The sequence below is a fragment of the Ischnura elegans genome, chromosome 12 (assembly GCF_921293095.1).
Source record: "Ischnura elegans chromosome 12, ioIscEleg1.1, whole genome shotgun sequence".
Taxonomy (NCBI): domain Eukaryota; kingdom Metazoa; phylum Arthropoda; class Insecta; order Odonata; family Coenagrionidae; genus Ischnura; species Ischnura elegans.
Window position 1 is genome coordinate 47438813 of NC_060257.1, and position 21116 is coordinate 47459928.

Consider the following 21116-nt stretch of genomic DNA (forward strand, 5'->3'; position numbering starts at 1 on the left):
TTGTGAACGCGTCTAATTGATTTGTCACGCGATTCGTCCCACGGCCCGACAAACGGAATTTCGAAGCCAATCAATTAGCGTGTGGATTCGGTCCTTGACCCGAGTACAAAAATACGCAACCCCGCCGCCATGACGAGGAAATATTATAAGTATCAATTAAAATGTTTACTTTCTGTATAATCAAATTTGTGAAATTTTATTTTGCCAAAATCTAACAATAAGATAGTACCGCATATACGACGCATTAAGTTAAAGCCTTCCACCCAATTACTACCAATAGGTCCACGAGTCTACCAAAACTTTCAGTACCAAAAACGTTCTAAACAAAAAGCATGGCGCGCATTCGATTTACATTTGACACCGGAGTGATATAAAGTCAGCGGCATACATATGGCTGTTGTAGCAAAGCAATGAATATTTACTGGGAAAGAAGGTGGTTGGACAAGTAGAAATTTATGCGCTCCACGTTTTTGGTTTAGAATACGTATACTTTTGTCGGTAAAATATAAAAGTGGGACCCTGTGTAACGACAAATTGGTTTATTTTCTTATTTTTTGTCAGTATATGGACATGGATTTTAAATTAACTTTTCAATATATTGCTCTCCGGAAAGCCTTCCGGAAGACCAACTAACAATAAGTTGCCGCGTCTTCTTGCGGCTATAATAGTCTGTATACCGTAGGGGTGGCGCACGGCCCCGCCAGCTACCTGAGTCGGTCCGCGAGTGCTGGGGGGAGGAAAGGACCGACCATAAAAACTATTGTTCAGTTATTAAATTCATTTCAAATTCATATTATTAAATTCTATTCAGACTTCTATTATCTACCACTCTTCTCAGCACTTCCTCCTCATTACTTACTCGGTCGGAATAGTTCCACAAAAATGGCATTTGCATTTTGGCAAGAACGCTTTCTGCTTGTAAAAGGACGGCTACTTGCGTGGGAGCTGAGACTAACGGCCCGATACCCGTCACTAAAATCGCGGCTCAAAACGTCTTCCTTCGTGGGCTTCAAAACCTGTGTCTGAGCGGCAGGGAGGAGGATCCGCGCGCGGCCCTCAGAGTACTCGCTGTTCTTTGCAGCAGGGTCGTGGTTCAGCGGCATTGCCAATTCCGGTCTCAAAAAATTTTCAGCTTCTCGGTGGTAAGATTCTCCTTTTCAGGACTGTACGAGCTCAATCAATTCCCATGATGTAACTCCTGCGGCAGTATGCAGCTAATTCCTAATTAACAAGAGCATTACGTAAGAAGCCAAAATTAGTTGAAGAGGAAGCATTTGTCACTCTCCACCGGTTCTTTTTTCGCGACGATTTTCTCAATTAAAACCTGCGAGATAACATTGAAATTTTCAATTTACATAGAGTATACTATTATCTACATTTTCCTGTACTTAAATGTAAAAAATTTACGTCAGAGAAAATACCGAGGTAAAACAACCAACTTCGAGGTATGAGTCCAATATATTATTTACTCTGAAATTTCAAGATAAAACCTTGATGAAGAGGGAAAAACAGCATATTCTTCCGTCTCTCTCCGTGTTCGTAGTTTTTAATCACAACAGTTTCGCCTGTGTTCCAGCAGGCGTCTTCTGGTCGAAGTGGTGATTATCCGGGTGTTCCGCCTTATAGGTCCCCCGTATAGGCAACAACGTTAACTGGTGTCATTACAAACAACGAACACAGTGTGAAACCCAGGTAGATACTGTAGTTCACTACGCAACACCTTGGAAGCCTTCGCACCAACTTGACAAAGAGAGTTCTTTCAGGCTTAATCCGCGGAATTATGACACAATACTTAATAAAAGTTTACTGGCAATTTGCCACAAATATTTAAACTGCACCAGAGGATTCAATTCAATTTTTATTATCTTCACGTTACCGGATGAAGATACAAAATTCATTGAAACCGGTCGTGCATTTAAATTATTAGAGAAAATTGCTTAAAAAATTTTAATTTCTTAATGTGATAGCGTACGTTTAAAACGTTCAGTAAAGAGTGATTGAGTGGGAGTGACGCGTTACCTTAAGCAGTCACGTAGTCCGAGTATGGGGGCTTCGTCCCCACCGAAAACTTTTCCTTGTGGCGACTAACCGCGATCCAGCGGATAAGGAGATGCCACTATCTCAAGAGCATCTCTCAGCTCTCTGCTTTCGGGATAATTTGCTCAATAAAAACACGAGATTGCATTAAAATTTTCACTTTATATACAGTAACCCATTATCTAAATTTTCCTGTATCTAACTGTAAAAATTGTACATTCAAAATAATACCGAGGTAAAATTTACAAAATTAAAATAAACCAAAATGTTGACTGAGTCTTCTCTGACCAGTGGCGCAGCGAGGAGGGGGTTTGGGGGATAACCCCCCCCCCCCCACTCCCCCAGAGCTCAGAAATTTTTTAAAGTTTAATCCATTTTACTTAATTGGATTGATATTACTAATAGAATAGTGTGAGGATTAATAAAATATCCCTCAGAAAGCCGTAAAACTCACCATTTTGAACCACTTTATCTTAAAATTTCGAAATTTATTAATCTCGCACCAACCTAATTTACTAATCTGCTTATACTGGTGTGTATTCCATACCCCCACACACCCCGGTATTAGTTGCACCTAAACACCCCCTACCCCCAGCCTTAATTCCTAGCAGCGCCCCTGTCTCTGACACTCAGTTTTTCGATACAGCTCCATCTAAAAAAATATGCCAATAACGAACGATGTATTTAACTTTGATCAACAGTGATCAAACGAAATATACAGCTGACTTCTAGAAATGTAGATGTTTGCGGACGCGTGACAACAAATTGACAAGGTTTGACAACAAATATCCCTACAGGCAAGGCTGGGCAGTATTTCAAATACAAGTATTAAAAAAATAAATATTTTGAAATACATTTGTATTTGATAAACCAAATGCACGACCTGAATGTATCTTGTATTTTGTATTTCAAATATGGATTTTTGGTATTTTTCCATTCTAAAATGATAAATACACTCGTAAAATACTTTTGAAGTAGCTCCGATAACACTTCTATAACATTATGCTTCAGGGATTACTTCGTTTTCGTTAGAATCGTTTTCTTCATGTTTACAACTATACATAACGTGCCGATGTAGGATATATTTTGTAAGATCTCATAGCTTCCTTACAAATGTATTTTGTATTTCAAAAGGTATTTAAAATATTATTTTGTAGTTTGTTTTTCAAATACCCAAGTCAAAGGTATTTTGCATTTCAAATACATTTAGAGCGGTATTTTGTATTTCAAATACTCCTCGGCCCGTATCTAGCCAATAACTGACTACAAGCAACCCTCATGCCTCAAAAAACCCGAAACAAATTGCCTATGTGTCTGACCTTAAGTTAGGAAAATATAATATCTCACCATGATCTTTCTTTTGGTCGCGTCTCCTTCAGTAGTGCGACAGTGAAACCAAAGTAACTCCCAGTCTGCCGCGAGGGGTCGCTAAACACCTTGGCGTGCTCCACGTTCAGGTTAAAACCCCCGGCGAAACCGATGAGCACCAAACAAAACAACAGCGGCGACATCCTCGGCCGCGGAAACCAGAATCGTCGCACGACCAGGCACAGAACCACAGAACAATGATGTCCCCGAGAGCACGATATCCAATGCCGTGAATACGGCGGAAAGTCTCGCTAGCGACTGACGCTGGGCCTGGCGCGAAGACGACGGCTGGATATAGATGTGCCGTTCATGAGTGATTCGTTCATTATGAACGCCTCATTGTCATGAACCGAATGAGTTGAATCACCTTATTCGTTTCAAATGGTTCATACTGGATCAAATAGTTCATATTATGGCAATCGAGGTCATTTGCGCTATGAGAGAAGGATGTTAACAAAACAGGTGCAGGCAATAGCAGGATCTTAATGAATGGCGTCAAGGGGACTGTTTTACTACTAATGTAATTGATTAAAAAATATAAATAACGGACGTCGTTAAAAACATAATAACATAATGAAATATGTAAAAGAATATAATAAAGTAAAAGAACATAATAAAATACAAGAATCCAAACTAACTACCACTTTGCACAGAGAACCAGGGTACCAAGATATAATATAACACAACAGCCAGGTTACACAACAGTCATAAAAGAATTAAGGAGGGAACGGGTGCACGTGCCCCCCCCCCCCAGACGCTTAAAAAATATACAAGAATTTTAATACGGCTATCATTACGTTCATTTTGTTTTGTTTACTACGAAGCCTCAGTCATTTAAGCCTTGAGCCCAATTCAAGAAGACAGATTTGCCGGTCATTAGTCATTCGCCAGTCAGCGCTCGAAAAGAGCATCGTCCAAGTGGGAAAGGGGCTCTAAAACTGATGTTATTATAAAAGTAACTTATTAATGCTTTCATATTACAATAAAGAGAATATTTCGTACAGTAATCGTTGCATGTCGTTTTTAATCTGAAATATGAGAAGACCATTTGCCTGTCAGACCCCTTGTTTCCCCCCCCCCCCCCCCCCCCCTAGAAAAATTCTGGATCCTCCCTCGGCAACAGTGGTCACAGGGCAAAATTTTGGGGGGGAATGAAGCTCCCAAAGTCACTTTGCCACGTTCCTGCTCCCCCAATTAAGCATTCAAGAAAAGATATTGCAGTCTTCGATAATTTTCTGAAAATAACGGGATCGTTTTCCTTTTGAATGTATTGTATATGTTGTATATGGTCTTTATTTATGAGATTATTCTTGTACTTGTTTTTTAATTATATTCACATAATTTATTTTGTTCATAAATCTCAATGAAAATGCCTTAGTGCTGTTTTTGGTGTTAAATAAATCGCGCAGAAACAGTAGCGGATACAGAAAAAAACTCGAGGGAGGCGCAAAAGATATCTTGAGTTACCTTTACTTTTATGCTAATAAAAAATAATCAAGTCACATGCAGAGTTTAAGAAAATTTTAATTAAATTTATTACACACATATACAAGAAAATCCCATCGTATGATGTCCGGAACCAGAATGACGTCACACCGGATTTTCCCAGCATTCATGCTTAGCCGTCGTGTTTTCGCGCTCTTTAAAATTTTCACTTTTCATTTAATCGCAAAAAATAGATATGGTCATTTAAAATCTAAAAGCGTGAAATACGCACTCCAAGAGTAATAATCTTTCGATTTAGGCAATAAAAAAATAATAAGTAATTACCCTATTTGCCTCGTGTAAAACGGCCTTTATGCATGAATCACCAGCATACAGCATTCTATAGGCCGTTTTACACGGGGCACGTACTTGCACAATCTGACATGTGTACGAAGGCGCAGTCAAAATTGCATCGTGTAAAGCGGTGAATTGCTAGAACACATGCGAGAACGCGTGGTCGTGAGATGGCAAAATAGACCCTGTTCTAATTTCGTGCATGCATTCGCACAATTCCGCGCTATTTTTGAAATTAATGCAGTTCTAATCTGCGCACTTCCGTGCCCCGTGTAAAAAGACCTTAAGAACGCTGTATGCTGGTGATTTATCACCCTTTGCCAAACACCCTAGAGGTGACTCGCAGGATATAATGTATACGTACATGTACCGTGATCAGTATGAACCGTGTGCACCCACTAAACGCATCACGTAAGTAAATACCTCTCTGAGGCAGGGGCGCAGCTTGGAATTAAGGCTGACGGGGTTTAGAAGCAACTAATACCGGTGTGTGTGGGGGTACGGAATACCCACCAGGATAAGCGGTAGGTGCGAGATTAATAAATTGTGGACTTTTATGATAAGTGCTTCAAAGTGGTTAGTTTTACGGCTTTCTGAGGGATATTTTATTAATCCTAACACTATTCTATTAATAATATCAATCCAATTAACTAAAATGGATCAAACTTAAAAATTCCTCTGAGCTTTGGGGGGGGGGGGGGGGGTTTATCCCCCAAACTCCCTCCCCTCGCTGCGCTACTGCTCGGAAGTACATACATCCAATTTGGTTAATTTTGAACGACTCGAAAGAACGACTCATCGGCATAAACCTGATCGCATGACTCGGGTCACCGAAATGATTCCAAAACCTTCCCCCTCCACAGCTGGACCCCAGAGTGCACGTCTTCAACCCCTCCTTTATTCCCTCCTTCCCCTTTAGAATAACCGCGAGCCTGCTTGCACGATTGTAAGCGACGTACGAAAGTGCCCCCGCCATCTTCTGACCAATCAATGGTCGTGAGTGTGAGGTTGGGACGTTACGTCATGCTAGGAGGGGAACCTACTCCTTTTTCCTCTTATTTTTCGCCTCTTCCCCAGCTTACAAGTTGTTGGCAGAGGGCGAGACTGGTGGCAGAGGGGAAAAGGACTGGGCTCCAGTCTGGAGGATGGGGTGTAGACAGTGGAGGAGAAGGGGGCGTAACATAAATTGTCGACTCGTTCTACCACCCACGCAAGACGGGATAAACCGAACGTTTTTCCTGTTTGAAGGATTCCTCCCCGTTCTCTCTTCCAGAGTTTAACCGAGAGATTTTCTTTTTGGAAAAAGTGGAACTGTGTTGCGCCATGCTTCAATTTAGCGATAAACACGAGCCATTGAAAAACTTTTTTTTTAACTTTTACCCTTTATTTCGATGTATTTCATATCTCACTTTTCACTGTCTGAGACAACAAGGGTGCTAACTGAGAAACGGCATAGGTTACATTCAGTACATCAATCATAATTTTAAAATGCCTAGCAAAAAAAGGTGTGTACATAGGCGTTTCACTTAGCGATTAAAATTCATAATACGGCCTGCGGCCAGCATAAAGGGCGGTAAACATCGGCGCTCCACTTAGCCATTCCTATTTAAAATACGGCCTGCATGCATAAACTGTAGTCTTTTAATGATTTAGAACGTCAGAGATTTATAGAATATTTTAATAGGACGATAAACCTCACATGATGCGATAGAGACGTAATGAAACCCTTCGCGTGTATAGAGGTAAATGAAATTTTTATTCCTTACTCTGAGGAATCTGCGGAGCTCCGAAAACAATTTCTAAGTTACTCAATTTCTTCGTGTGTTTCTTGACAGTGTCACAAAATCTGGGTTGCGCGCGTAAGCCAAATAAAAATATGTTCTTCTCGACAAGACAACTTCTTAGTCGATATTCAAAACACATGGATGGAAATGACGGCAAATTAATGACCTCCTTGTGAAGGCTTCTGCGGATTGATATAAATGAAGAACAACATCTTCAATTGAACGATAAACACGATACATTGATTTTTTAAAACTTTTATCCTTTATTTCAATGTACTTCACATCTCACTTTTCACTGCATCAAAAACATGAGACGTCCTTCAGCGCATGAACAACGAAAGGAAAAAATTAGAACCCATGAACTTGAGAGTAATATTGAGGTCAGATTGCCAAACTCATCGTCCCCAATTCCAAACTTTTTCATTTTGATTACCACAGCGACAACTTATATGTTTCCTCAGTAACTTTTCCTCAACGGCTTATGTTAATATTTACATGTCCGCCGGCATCACGCTATCACAGGGCTCTTTCTAAAACATTTCGCTGAATCAGTGATCCAAGTAGTATGCGGCTTGGAGAAGGCGACCGACAGCCGAGGTAATTTGCGTCTTGGGGGATAGGTATGTAAGGATGGTGGAAAGAAAAGCGTCGGCACTCATATGGAAACCCACCGCGTCCCATTTCACGGACATAGAGTTGCACTTGAGATGTCCTCCACACTAAACTCAAGCAGGGATCTCATGATTTCTGAAAACTCTCCGATAGCGCCGGGACTTGAGCCCGGGCCCATTAGTGGATACAGAAAAAAAAACTCAAGGGGGGCGCAAAAGATATCTCGAGCTACCTTTACTTTTATCGTAATTAAAAATTAATAAGTTACATGGAAAGTTTGAGAAAGTTTTAATTAAGTATGGTATGGTAATTGGGGGAGGCGACCGACAGCTGAGGTCATTTGCGTCATGAGGGAACGTTAGGTTTGGAAGAGTGGAGAGAAACCCGGCGTCGGCATTTGCCTGCTCTTAACGAAAGGCACCAAGGGGACCACGGCTTAACGTCCCATCCGACGGACGGAGTGTTGCGTTTGAAATGTCCTCCACACAACATTCAAGCAGGGATCGGGCAGTCTCTAAAGTTTTATTTAAATTAATAATAAAAATATACCTACAAGGCAAATGAAATCTTATGTTATAAAATAGTTACAATTATGGTTCTGCAATGTTAGGCAATGCGGACGGCCCCGCAAAGGGGGGCGCCTCCCGGACCTCCTCAATGTATCCGCCACTGCCCCGTGCCCGGGTGTGCAGCTTACACACTAGCCACCACACGCGAATCCAATCCCCGTAGTGATTTAACCACGCGGTTGGTTTGAAAAGGTGGGCGTAGAGCTCATCACAGAGTAACCTTCGGGCGCGTAAATCTTTACACATTTATGGTGGGGGTAAGTTCCTTTCCATGGGCCACATCGCACTTCGAGGGTTGACTTGAGGGGTCTGGAGGCTTCATAAATAATTAAACTTCAGGAAAAACTAAACACAACCAAATAAGTACTGAAATGCAATTCCGTCGAGTCCCAGCGGGAAAAAAGACTTGGTGATCCCGATATACGAGTTCCGGCATATACTTCGTCACTGACGATAACGCGCAACGAGTCATAAACCGCACAAGGAGGAAATTGTCTTTGCAGTTTGCATTCCTCCCACTTGAGGTGAGAATGTGCACGCGGTATGTGCTATAACGTGTGCAGCAAGGCGAGACGAGAAACGTTGGCAGGATAAATTGATGAAAGCGGTCGCTCAATTACGTCGCGATTAAACAAGGAGTGGGAGAAATACAGGCCGAGGAGTATTTGAAATACGAAATACCGCTCCCAATGTATTTGAAATGCAAAATACAAAATACCTTTGACTTGGGTGTTTGAAAAACAAACTACATAATAGTATTTTAAATACCTTTTAAAATATAAGATGTATTTGTATGGAAACTAAGAGATCTTTTAAAAATATTACCTGCCCTGGCACGTTATGTATCGTTGCAAGCATGAAGAAAACCATTCTAACGAAAACGAAGTAATCTCTAAAGCATAATGTTATGGAAGTGGTAGAAGTGGTACTTCAAAAATATTTTACAAATGCATTTATTATTTTAAGGCCTGGTTACACGGTACATTAACACGTACAAGATAATGTACGTTTGCGTGAATGATTTTGGTGGACCGGAACGGAACATGTACGACTATATGAACCAAATTAGAACAGGTTCTATTTTCCGTTCATGCATTCGCACAGGTTAGGTGGTTACACGGTACATTTTCGTGTTCATTCACGCGTTCATACATTAAGACATTAACCCGTACGTGTAAATGTATCGTGTAACCAGGCCTTTAGAATGGGAAAATACCAAAAATCCATATTTGAAATTCCAAGTACAAATAACAAATGTATTCAAATGCGTATTTTAAAATACTTTCATTTGTATTAATCCCCAGGCCTGCCTGTAGGGATATTTGTTGTTACACCTTACCACTTTGTTGTCACGCGTACGAAAACCTCTACATTTCTGTAATAATTCAGCTGTAGGTATATTTCCTAGCCTAGCCCTGGATTAAACTTATTCTTCATTCCAAAATCTTCAAACCATTATTAAAAATACCCCACACAAATATCATATCCTTTAAGTTGAACAACTAAACTACAGGTATGATCCATGAAATGCGTATTGCAAGTAAAACCAAAGTAAATCATGTTCAATGGAATCGAAAATGGAGAAACATTTTCGAACTCATTTTCCCCAGGATAATGATAGACGACGCTAGATGTCATCGATATTTTAAAAAGATCTATTTCTAGGTAATTTGATTACAGAATTGTATTACCAATTTTTTCAAACTTAGCGCGACTTAAAGGATATTATTATTTGGATAAAAACAGTGCTTGGATAAAAAAATATGAATTTCAGTAGTTTACAACTGCTTTTATTTGGAAGAACAAAGGCACTTTTCAGAACTAAAATTGCCGTTCGACAGCCTGATAAAAAATATACTAGCCATTGAAACCCGCGGTTGGACACTCAAGGATAATAATGAGAAAAATGGAAGGAAATCGTAAAGAACGTGTAAGTGTACAGTAAAACAAATGGAATAATTGAAGTGACATACAGGAAAGAACGCATCAGGATGGCTACTCCATGAAATTCATAAATTACAAGGCAACTGTAACATAAGTTAAATCGTGGGAGAATTTCCTCTATATAAGTGAAGATAAGTGAATAAGGTGGCGAGGACTGAAAATTATTGAGAATGAAAGGCAATCGTAAATATGTAGGAATATAAATCAGCAAATTATGATGTGATACCTCACCCCTATTGCACGCAAGTATTTCAAAATGAGTCTTAGCGCTTGTTAAAGTAGAACCACTCTCCTTAACGCCTTTGCAGAGATTTGCATAGTGCCACGTAGGCTGTGAGTCATGCAGCTTTAACTTTAGTGAGTGTTGAGCATTTGGCAAACACGACCTGTTTCTTAGAAGAAGACGTGAGGTAAAGAGGTCTTGCTTTCCGAGAACAGTAAACATAAAGACATGCGGAAATACTGCTCATTTCGGCGGAATGATTAATACCGCAAATATTCGAGGAAGAGTCACCACACTGAAATTTGCTCCGGGAAAGAGTTTATATCGGTGAAAACCGCATGAAGCCCGAAAAACTAGGAGCCGTCTTGGGTGATAGAAAAGTCCACCGAGGCGGTATTCAAACACGCGACCTTGATAAATTCAATCGTGTCAGGCGAAATATGATGGAGCTCCTTCATGATGTTTCAAAAAAGGAAAGACAATGGCAGGTTCGACAATTTATTGATTACTGCGACAGATTTCGATTACATAGCATCATCAGGCCTGATGATACTATGTCGCGGTAATCAATAAATTGTGGAACCTACCTTTGTCTTTCCTTTTTTGATACATCGCGACCTTGAGCTGGATGGAAATACGCTTACGCCACCGAAACCAACAAATATAATTATTTCCATTCCTGAGACAGTAAGAAAGTTAATTGAAAAACGGTGTAGCCAAAATTCAGTACATCAATCATAATTTATTATAAAATGCCAAGTAAAAAAAGTATTTGCAAGGTAATGGCGTTCCACTTGGCCATTTCGATGTCAAATTCGGCCTGCAAGTATAAACTGTAGTCACTTTATGGTTTAAAACGTCAGAGAAATATATAGATAATTTCTATAATACCGTAATTGGGAAAGAAAACCTCGCATGGTACAATCAATGCGTAATTAAACCCTACGCATGTATAAAGCTACTTGATTTTTTTATTCCCAACCTTGAGGAAGGTGTAGGACGCCGAAAACAATCTGTAAGTTAGCGAAGTTCTTCACGAAGTTCTTGACAGTTCCACCCAACCTGAGTTGCGCGCGTAAGTCAAGTAAAATACGTTTTTCTCAACAATTCAAGTTCTGAGTAGTTATGCAAAAACATAGCTGGCAAGCCAAGCAAATTAACGATATCCTCATGAAGGCTTCCGCGAGTTGATATAAATGAATATCCACATCTTCAACTTAGCGATAAACACGAGCCATTAAAAAATTTTTACTTCATATCTCGCCTTTCGCTGTATCAAAAAACGTGAGACATCCTTCAGCGTAAGAAAAACGAAAGGGAAAAATTAGAAGCTCTGAACTTGGGAGTAATAATGAGGTCAGATAACCAAACAGACTGCCACGATCGACAAAACCGAAAAGTAACGCCATCAATGACTTATCTTCCCAATAAGAAACTTTTTCGTATTCATTATCACAATAATAAATTTTAAGTTTCCCAACTAACTTTTACGCAACCGACCCAGTTTACAGAAAGTTAATTTAATTATCAAGGCAATTAATTAATTGTTGTACACATTTTGCTAAAACAAATAGTTAAATAAAATTCTGCGTGGAACTTAATAATCACTTTGAGATTTCTACCTCATCCACAAATTACCCTGGTAATATTTAAAAAGATATTCAGAGGGTAACTTGTGGAAGTCGTTGACCATTATCTCCGAAATTGATTTAAAATTATTACAATATTTTTTCGGTCCTATTTGAAAAAAATGAATTGTGATTAAAAAAATACGGAATGTCTTCGGAAAACCAGCGGATGACTTGCATTAAGTGCTGTAGAAAAAAAGATGAATCCACTACAGTGGAAGGAGAGAATGATTATAAATTTTGAATCGTATGCACGAAACTAGTTAAGGTAAATCGCACCTCCTCTTTGACGTTAGAGTACCATCTCAAGCTCACGAAGTCTTAAGCTCTTCCACGAGAGAACATTTTGTCAAGTTCCAGTGATCATTCACCGCTATCAATATTTTCCGCCATGTATATTCATGTGTATGTTTGCATAATTATGTAACCCACTGAAGGCCGGTATATAAAAGGGTGCCAATAACTTTCCCTCCATTCAATAAATATGGATCGTCTTAAAAGCAACGTGAACAGGATGAAACAAAAAAGAACTATGATAAATAATAGTATTCATTCAGTTCACGACCTAAACGCATCAGGGCAACTCTTGCCCGACGAGAAATTCTGCTCCGATAAACAGTCGTGACTAACTTCGGCTGCCACCTATGGATAAAATCAAACACAAGAAATGAAATTGATTTCCATACTAATGCTCTTCAAAGGTAGTCAACGTGAGATCCATATGGCAGGCGAATGAGAGGAAAACATTATAAAACCTATTTAGAATGTTGTGAGGAAATCATATAATAGATATAGGATTGTAGTTTTTCACGGCGAAGTAGTTGCATGAATTCTCACCGGTTCGTCACTCTGTCAGGCTTTGTATTGCCAACGTTTCGATAAGTACGCGAGTCGAGCAAAGAGTTAATAATGTATTTAAATATGGCCAATAAAGTATTTAAAATAGGGTTATGCTCATTGTAAGAATAACGAGGAATAAGTCACATTAGTTATTTCAATTTAACATATCTTTTTAATAGTTTGAGACGTCGCGCCGTCAGACAAAAATCAAACTCATTTTAAGAATCACAGAAATGGATCGCTTATAGTTAAAATAAAAATAAAATATTTGTGCCCACTATCCTCGATATTTGATAAATCTTTCTCTTTAATCACCATCGAAACATAGTTCATCCGCATTAATTAAGGAAAACCTAAATTCAGATTTTAAAAATTATCTTTTGATGACAACTACGCGGTCACTGTCAAGCATTATAAGCGGTAACAGACAAAAAACGACACCGATCATTGGATTAGAGTAATTAGTAAGCGCCGATTTCTTTGAACTCAATCCTCTCGTTCTGACCTTGTTTTTATCATGTTTCACGCGTTGTGAGGATTCAAAGCTTTGGCTGGAGTCCCAAGAGGGAAAGTGACTCAAACCTGTTTTCCATGAGCCGAGGAGCCAAGTCTTTATCAGAAGGATTTAGGTTTTTCACAGAGGCGCCCAGATCAATTTAAGTTCCCTCGCGGAATAGCTATCCGTCAGAGGATCACGCCTTGAATAGCTCCCACGGAACTGCCCTGCAGGCGCACATGGCATCAAGAAACGGTGCCTATGAATAACCCTTGAAAGCTTTTGTGTATTTTTCTCCACGGAGGAGGGAGATTTTAGACCTGGAACCTTCTGCACACGTACTTCTCCCACGCAAATTGACGGCGCGATCGTGTCTTTCTCTCGTTTGCTTACTTCCAAAGATTTCGAAACTGGATAAAATTGAAAAAAATAATGCAAAACTGGATAACAAGGGAACAGAATTTTAACTTTTTTCCACAAACTTTCCTTAACTCATTACATTGTGGTGTTCTCATTCGCACCACTTGTTGTTTTATTATCCATTCACTCTATGTGTACACGTAGTTCATGAGTATTTAGTTGCATTATTTAAATTACCTACGTTTTATTTATTTGTTGTTTATGCAAATGTATTATCTTGGTTGTATATCCAAAAATGTCTTAAGGACCAAGAAGTCCACGATAATAAATGTTCATTTATTCATTATTTAACCCATCATAGCACAATGTTGCTTGTAAGTGACATAAAAAATGTTTAAATTTTCAGCTCTATTTAGGAAAAATCTTAACTAAGTCTTCTTTTGTGGTGTGAAGTTTAATGGAAAAATATATAGCTGCCACGATAATTATGGTTTAGTGGAAAATTTTAATATTTTTAACATGAGAAATCTTGAAATTTTATTTCTCCCAGTGGCAGCTCTGGGTTACATATGGTTTAGGAGAAGCTTACCTCCCGTTCAATCGCTTTTTTATGACGAATTACTGGCAAAAAACTTATGGTCTCCTCTTGAAATTTTCAGAATTTATTTATATATATATTGGTAAACTCTGGTTAAAAATACCTCAGGGGCAATTTTCAAAATAAAATTTTCAACTCACTATTTTCTTGGATACAATTTGTTTATATTTTCGGTACAGGGAATTTTTGACAAAAAGGTACTCCATCATTATTAAAGTACTCAAACGATTAAGGTAGGTTCGCATGGAGCTTCATGAAGCATTCTAGCAGAGTCCCCTCCCCTTTTGGACTTCCATCTTAAATTCAAAATAAGGCCTCATCATCATCATCATTGGTCAACAATCTTAAGATTGGTTTGACGCAGCTCTCCACCCTATTCTCCTATCAGCTAATCTTTTCACACCTACGTATTTCTTCTCTTTCACATCTCTCTTTACTTGTTCCATCATGTCTCAAGATGTGGCCTATAAGGTTGTTCCGTCTTCTTATTAAGGTTTTCATGAGGCTTCTCTTCTCTCCTACTCTTCTTAGGACTTCCTCGTTACTAACTCGGTCGATCCATTTGATTTTCATCATTCTTCTGTAGCACCACATTTCAAAGGCCTCTATCCTTGCTTTCTCCACTGCGGTCATTGTCCATGCCTCACTTCCGTATAGGAGCATACTCCAGATATAGGTTCTTATAAATTGTTTCTTTACTTCCATATTTAAGTTTCCCGCTGTAAGCAGGTCTCTCTTTTGGTGGAATGCTCTCTTCGACTGGGCTATTCTGCTGATAATTTCTTTCTTGCTTCTCCCGTCATTAGTTATTTTGCTTCCCAAATAACAGAATTCATCCACCTCTACTCCCTTTCATTCTATCAAAAAATCCTATTCTCTTCCTCCCCTCTCTCGTTTACCCAACATCCTACCCCCTAACACTGTCTTCAATATCCGTACCTTCTGTCTTCTCCGTATCTCATCAAGATGCGTCCTCTCCTCTCCCACCATTTCCAGTACTTCGTTCCTCCTCCTTTCCGTCCACTTCACCTTCTCACTTCCTCTCCACACCCACATCTCAAACGTCTCCAGTCTTCCTCATCCTCCTTCCTAAGTGCCCACGTTTCCGCACTGCATATTTCAAAGCGATAGCGTAAGTTTCAATGGAATAATAAGCCACCAAAAATACATGATACGACCGGCCATGAGGGAGGACTGCGTCTATCTTACTCTCGTACATCATATTTTTTTCGCGACGAAGTTTTCGTTTACAAATTATTTGTTTTCCTTTCGTGAACTGCTGAGTCTGAGTCATTTTAGCTCGATGTTTCGCTCCTCTCAAGAAGCAGACAATATCCATTAGATATCTAAATAAGGTTGATATATCCAGAACCCGTTTTTATTACAAGATGGATATTTTTACAACGTCACATAAATTTCCTATTTGTAACATCCACGACGAGTTGTGGAAATAATGTTACATAAATATCCAAGGAATAATACCCGTGATATTAAAAAAAATATTCAAAACAGCATCCATTGGTAGCATATGTGCTGTATAAAATTGAAGAGCACACATTTTTTGATTGTATGCCTAGGGATTGTCAAAAACCATAATAAGCACACCCATTTTCTATTAATTTGATGTTGTGAAGATATTTAGAGATGTAATATGGACCTAATATGGTAAGTAAATTGTTAATGACCCGGAACTCAAATAACTTCACCACGATTTTTTTTATTTAAATTATGAGGGAATGGCTGTATGGGGAACATTTCCGTCGTATCATATGTCTATCTTTTATCTAAAGTAGGATTTTAACAAATTGACATTCCGGTTCTAAGATAACGACCCAATTCTGTTGCAGGGAATTCTCACAAATAAAATGATAGAAACTTCAGTGCCCTTCTATATTTAGAAAAGGCAGTGACACTTAAGGCATGAAAAGATCTACTCTGAATCAAGGATATAAGACTAAGTTCAAGTGTACCGAAGAGAGCCATCCGCAGTCTATATAAAGAACAGAGAGAATAGCAATTATCGGGACTGCTTCCAAAGAAACAAGGATGAAATACGACAGAAAAGATCGCTCACGTTCGCCCTTGATTTCCTTGTTGTACTTAAAGAAAGCGGCATCTTGAGTCAAAGAAAAAGATTTCGTCCGCGTGTACGTGAAAATAATAGAATGTTCAGTTTTGGCGACGGCAAATCGCATGATTTCCTTGTTTATAAGTCTAATCGGTTCTCATTTTTGTCTTTTCACTCTTATTTCACGCGAAAAAAATATGATCGATTGTTATTATTTCGATATTTTTCCAGTAAATTGGTATTTAGACAAAGTATTTAGGCTCAAGGGCGTACCCAGGATCAAAACTAGGGGGGAGGAGGGGGGAAAGCTATGGTTGTTCAAGTTATAGGTAAGATTTAAGAATGGAAAAGGTGCATGAAACCAACATATTAAAGAAACTGTAACAGCTCTTTATTAGTTTTTAAAATTATTTGCTTGAAAATATATTATTTTCCTTCAAAGCATTGCCCCTCGCTGGGTAGGCCCATGTTTCGGCGTCTTCTAAAGATTATCCACTTTTGTGATGGCGGCTACTCTTATTGTCCTCAGGTGCTATCTATCGATTTGATCGATGGATTTTTCTTCCTCACAGGAAAATCCTCTAAAATCGCTGGCACATTAATGGCTTCGCCTGGTTTCGCTAATAGTAGGGCCCTCTTCGCTTCTATAGCGCTGAGGTGTTTTTCCCTTGTCCCGTTCCTTCCGCACCTTTCCTCTCTCAGAGGCGTCGTCGGGCTCCTATCGCGGCGGCGCCTCTTTCCTTTTCCCTCCTCTACGCCCTCCCCGGGTGATCGGGCGTATAGGCCACTGGCTTGGTTCCCGGCCCCGGTGCGTTGTACCCTCGAAGGGTTCGCCCTGAACCCTCATACTCTCTGTCCTCAGGTGCTCCTTCAAATCTGGATTTCATTTTTTACGGGTTTTCCCCATCTCTTCCCTGCCATCCCAATACTGAGCTCGAGAAAATGTCATGGAGTTACTGCTTTTCCAAATGTTTAGGATTTTTTAAATATCAGATCTAAAATTAACATACTACTAGGTAAGCAGGCAGTATGTATCACTTTTCGATGATATGCCACGTGTCCTAGCCAAATGGCTGTCTCCTGGTATTTCTAATATTTTTGGTTTCAAAAATTATTTTAATTCACTAAATTAGTCATAGCATTGCAGGAATTTGGAACATATTACTATCGTTTACTTACTCTAAGTTTTCTCGCTCAACTAATCGCAACTTATAAAGTCATACCTCTTTTAATAAATATTTACCCAATTTCCTCCATAGTATCACCTGCTAAAAAAACAGTCAATAGATCCAGCACCTTTAAATGGGAATTACATTTTTTTACCTTGACCCTTATTATGCCTTCAGGTACTCTCGTCTTGCATTAATTTTTTAATCGGCTTTCCTTTTATCCCATCCCTTTCCATATTACTGCACTGAGTTCTTGAACGACGGAATAAAATTCTATCAGACCTCGAATCGAACCAGAATATCTCAAATCCGAGCCCGTAGGAGGACACACTCTCTCCCTCTGGTTCTCATCTTAGCCTGTCTATGTTCGTATTGCAAAACGCCTGGCAGGGATATTAACTCAATCAAGGAACTCGAGATACAACGAATATAACATCGAGAATTTCTGGACGAAACTTAATCATCGAGGAATTTCAATAGCCCTAAGTAGATTGGGAGAAATACATCAATATCCCAGAGAAAGGGACAAATACAGCATAGAGGGTATTCAAAATTTACAACAGATAAGAACTATACTCAACAAAGGAGACCAAAAATTTTATTTACTGCATATTCATCCCCCATTAAACCCAAATGTAGATATACACTTAGACGTAGATGTTTTCCAAACTCTGGGGTGAACTCCTGCAGAAAATAACCTAAATCTACTGTTATTTATCTAACTCTGGTCTTTCGATATGGGCTAAACACGACAGCGGCAGAGATTTGAAGTTACATTTTAGCTTTACTGCTAAATTTATCCTCCCATTAATTCCAATACACCAAGGACGAAGTGCGCCGCAATCGGAAGAACCGGGTTCAAATCCCTATCAAGCCAAATAATTTTTCAAGGTGGACTTCATCCTTGGTGTATATAACTTTGCACCCGTGCGCGTGAGTGCGTAAAAATTCACTTGTTTCATGCAGTGCTTTATTTACTGGCGTTAAATATACCCGAAATGTGCACCCGTCACTATAGAATCACCTTCATTCAACTTAGTCTATGCTGGGGAGAAATATTTCCCCGATCAAGAACCCATGCATATGTAGATGCCCTCTGCGCTCTGCTGTGAATTCCCGCTAAAAAATAACCGGAATCTACTCTACTTGGTCCTCGTCTGTTCTTTCAATATGACCCAACCACGACAGCGGCAGCGATTTGAAGACCCTAAATTTATTCTCCCATTAATTCCAATGTGTCACTCATTTCCCAGTAAATTTAAACTCCGCATTTCTCCTTCTTTGACTAGGTCACAGATTCTGCGCAATATGTGTCCATCAGCTCTTCTCGAAGTCCCTTCACTCATCTTGGTTGGCACCCCCGCGTTAGCTTTGAACGTTACGACTGGCGTCATCATCTATAAATGTAAAAGAGGATGTGTGTTTGTCTGTCAGCTATGCAATTCATACGGCTGCACGGATTGGAATCAAATTCAGTACGTAGGTGCATCTTATGCTTCCAAAGCCCGCTGTGCTTCTTCTGGTAGTGTCCAATCGCGTCCTTCGCGTCGTTTTCTCAGTACCGTTTGTTACGTCACGGTTCGCCGAATCGTTCTTCCAATAGGGTAGTTTCCTTCATCAAAGAAAACGAAAGTCATTGATTGCGATTCGTTACCCACCATTACTGTATTCATAATATACAAATTATTTGGTTTTAGAAATACCGGTTTAGACGAATGGTAATGGTCCATTTTTATCCTCATTTGAAAAGGGCCAGATTGGCGCCCATGCGATGCCACTCCACGTGACGTCAAAGGGACCTAGTTTCTACACGAGAGGATAGGAGTTTTACATCGTCTGAGGTTACCAATGCATGCATGAGGCACAGAGCTCAGGGAAACATGTCTTAATAATCACCTATTAAAACTCGCTAATGTTGGAAAGTTTTCTTCGTTTGATAAGGTATTAATAATCCTTATTTAAGCCAAGCTCTACCAGCCAGCAGGGTACTCAGCTACCCGCTAGCAGCCTGCGTCGTATCAGCGCTAAGCCTCGCCTCAAGGTCACCTCACAGGGCGGCAGCGGGAACAAGAAATACGTCTCACGGAGAGATTTCCGGGCATTCATACTTACGCGTCGCGTTTTCGCGCGCTTGAAAATTTTCACTTTTCATTCAATCGCGAAAAATAGATATCGTCATTTAAAAATCTAAAAGCGTGAAATACGTACTCCTGGAGTAATAATTTTTCGATTTAGGCAATAAAAAAATAATAGGAAACCACCCTATTGTTTACAGTTACATATGTATACCGTCATCATACCTGCTTTGTTCCTTTTCCAAAAAATCCCGCCATGAGAACATGAATTCCAAGTTCCCCACTTCTCTGCAGGGATGGCAATAGAAACTAATCAAAAGTCAAAACCAATAAAATTGCAATAGTTTCGTTGCGCAATATGTACAAACGAAACGAAATGGATTTATTTAAACACGGGGAGCTTAACTCAGGGTCGAAACGAAATCGAAGTCAAAACTACTTCGAGTCGAAAGTAGACTAAAACTCTGGGACGAAACCAGTGGCGACGACTCCATGGGGCCTGAGGGGGCCCGAGCCCCCTCAAAAATTCGTTATGGGTGTGAGGAAAAAATGTGCCAGGCTTGTCGATTTTCCCCGGAGTGTCCAGATATCGAGATTCGAGTTATCAGGGTTCTATTGTTGATCATATGACTCTTTTTAAAACTAAAAACTAAAAAAAAACTTAAAACTCATTACTTTTAAAAATTTCCCGGGGCAAGATCCCCAGTTTGGGCCCCCCAATATTTTTTGCAAGTCGGCGTCCCTGGACGAAACGTAAATAATTATTCGCACCGGAGGGACCACGTGCTTCAACTTCGAACAGTTTAGTTTTAACCCACACACCGAGTACAAAGTATGGTTGAATGAAATAGAGGTTCGGCCTTCTTTAGATGCCATTAGATGCACGGGGCACTCATATATTTACCACGAACAGGAGAACGGTGAATACGGTGAACGGTGATACAAACCGGCCATTCGATTTTTATGCCATATGTTTTAACCTTTCTACACGTATGTCAAACACAATGGGTCGTAACTATTACCTCTTATCCCCCTCCCCTCAACTTCTGGGAAAGAAACATAACTATCAGCAGCAGGAGTTTGCATTAATTTAGTGTCGTTCCTGGGAGTAAAGTTTCGATCGGATAGAAACTAAACTCCTAGGTGATTTTAATTTTATGCGGAAACGAAACTAAACCTAGGCCTCGTATTTTCGTTTCCCTCCGCGTCGAAACGAAACATTTGCGTTTCGTTTCACTTGCCATCCCTGCTTCTCTGGGTACTATTCTTCCCAGGCAACGCCGCGTGGCCTGCTATTAGTATAATAAAATTTCAAATTAAGTCCTCCTCCACAGAAGATTTTTGGCTACACTTGGTCTATGGGTTATACGATCCGTCTATGGTCTTACCAAAAACCGTAACGAGCGGGGAAATTTAGGTTCAACCTCAAAAATGCTCGGGGATACAGTCTTAAATCTACCACTTTCAACTGAACCTCCTCCTTCGGTGGAGTGACTGGTAATAAAGCTGTATGGGATTTTTTTACAGGATATATAATTTACATATGACCATCGTTTCATTACTCTC

General features: G+C 39.7%; 1 protein-coding gene across 2 annotated transcripts in view; it reads right to left on the bottom strand.

The window, feature by feature from the left end:
- Nucleotides 1-3651, bottom strand: part of LOC124168774 (integrin alpha-PS3-like) — a 63147-nt gene extending 59496 nt beyond the window's left edge. For both annotated transcript variants that reach the window (XR_006866982.1, XM_046547065.1), the window contains exon 1: nucleotides 3385-3651. Coding sequence is in view for 1 of the 2 variants with exons in the window: in XM_046547065.1 (XP_046403021.1) it covers nucleotides 3385-3548 (164 nt within the window). In the remaining variant the exon portion in view is untranslated. The remainder of the gene's footprint in view (nucleotides 1-3384) is intronic.
- Between the last annotated feature and the right edge of the window lie 17465 nt (nucleotides 3652-21116).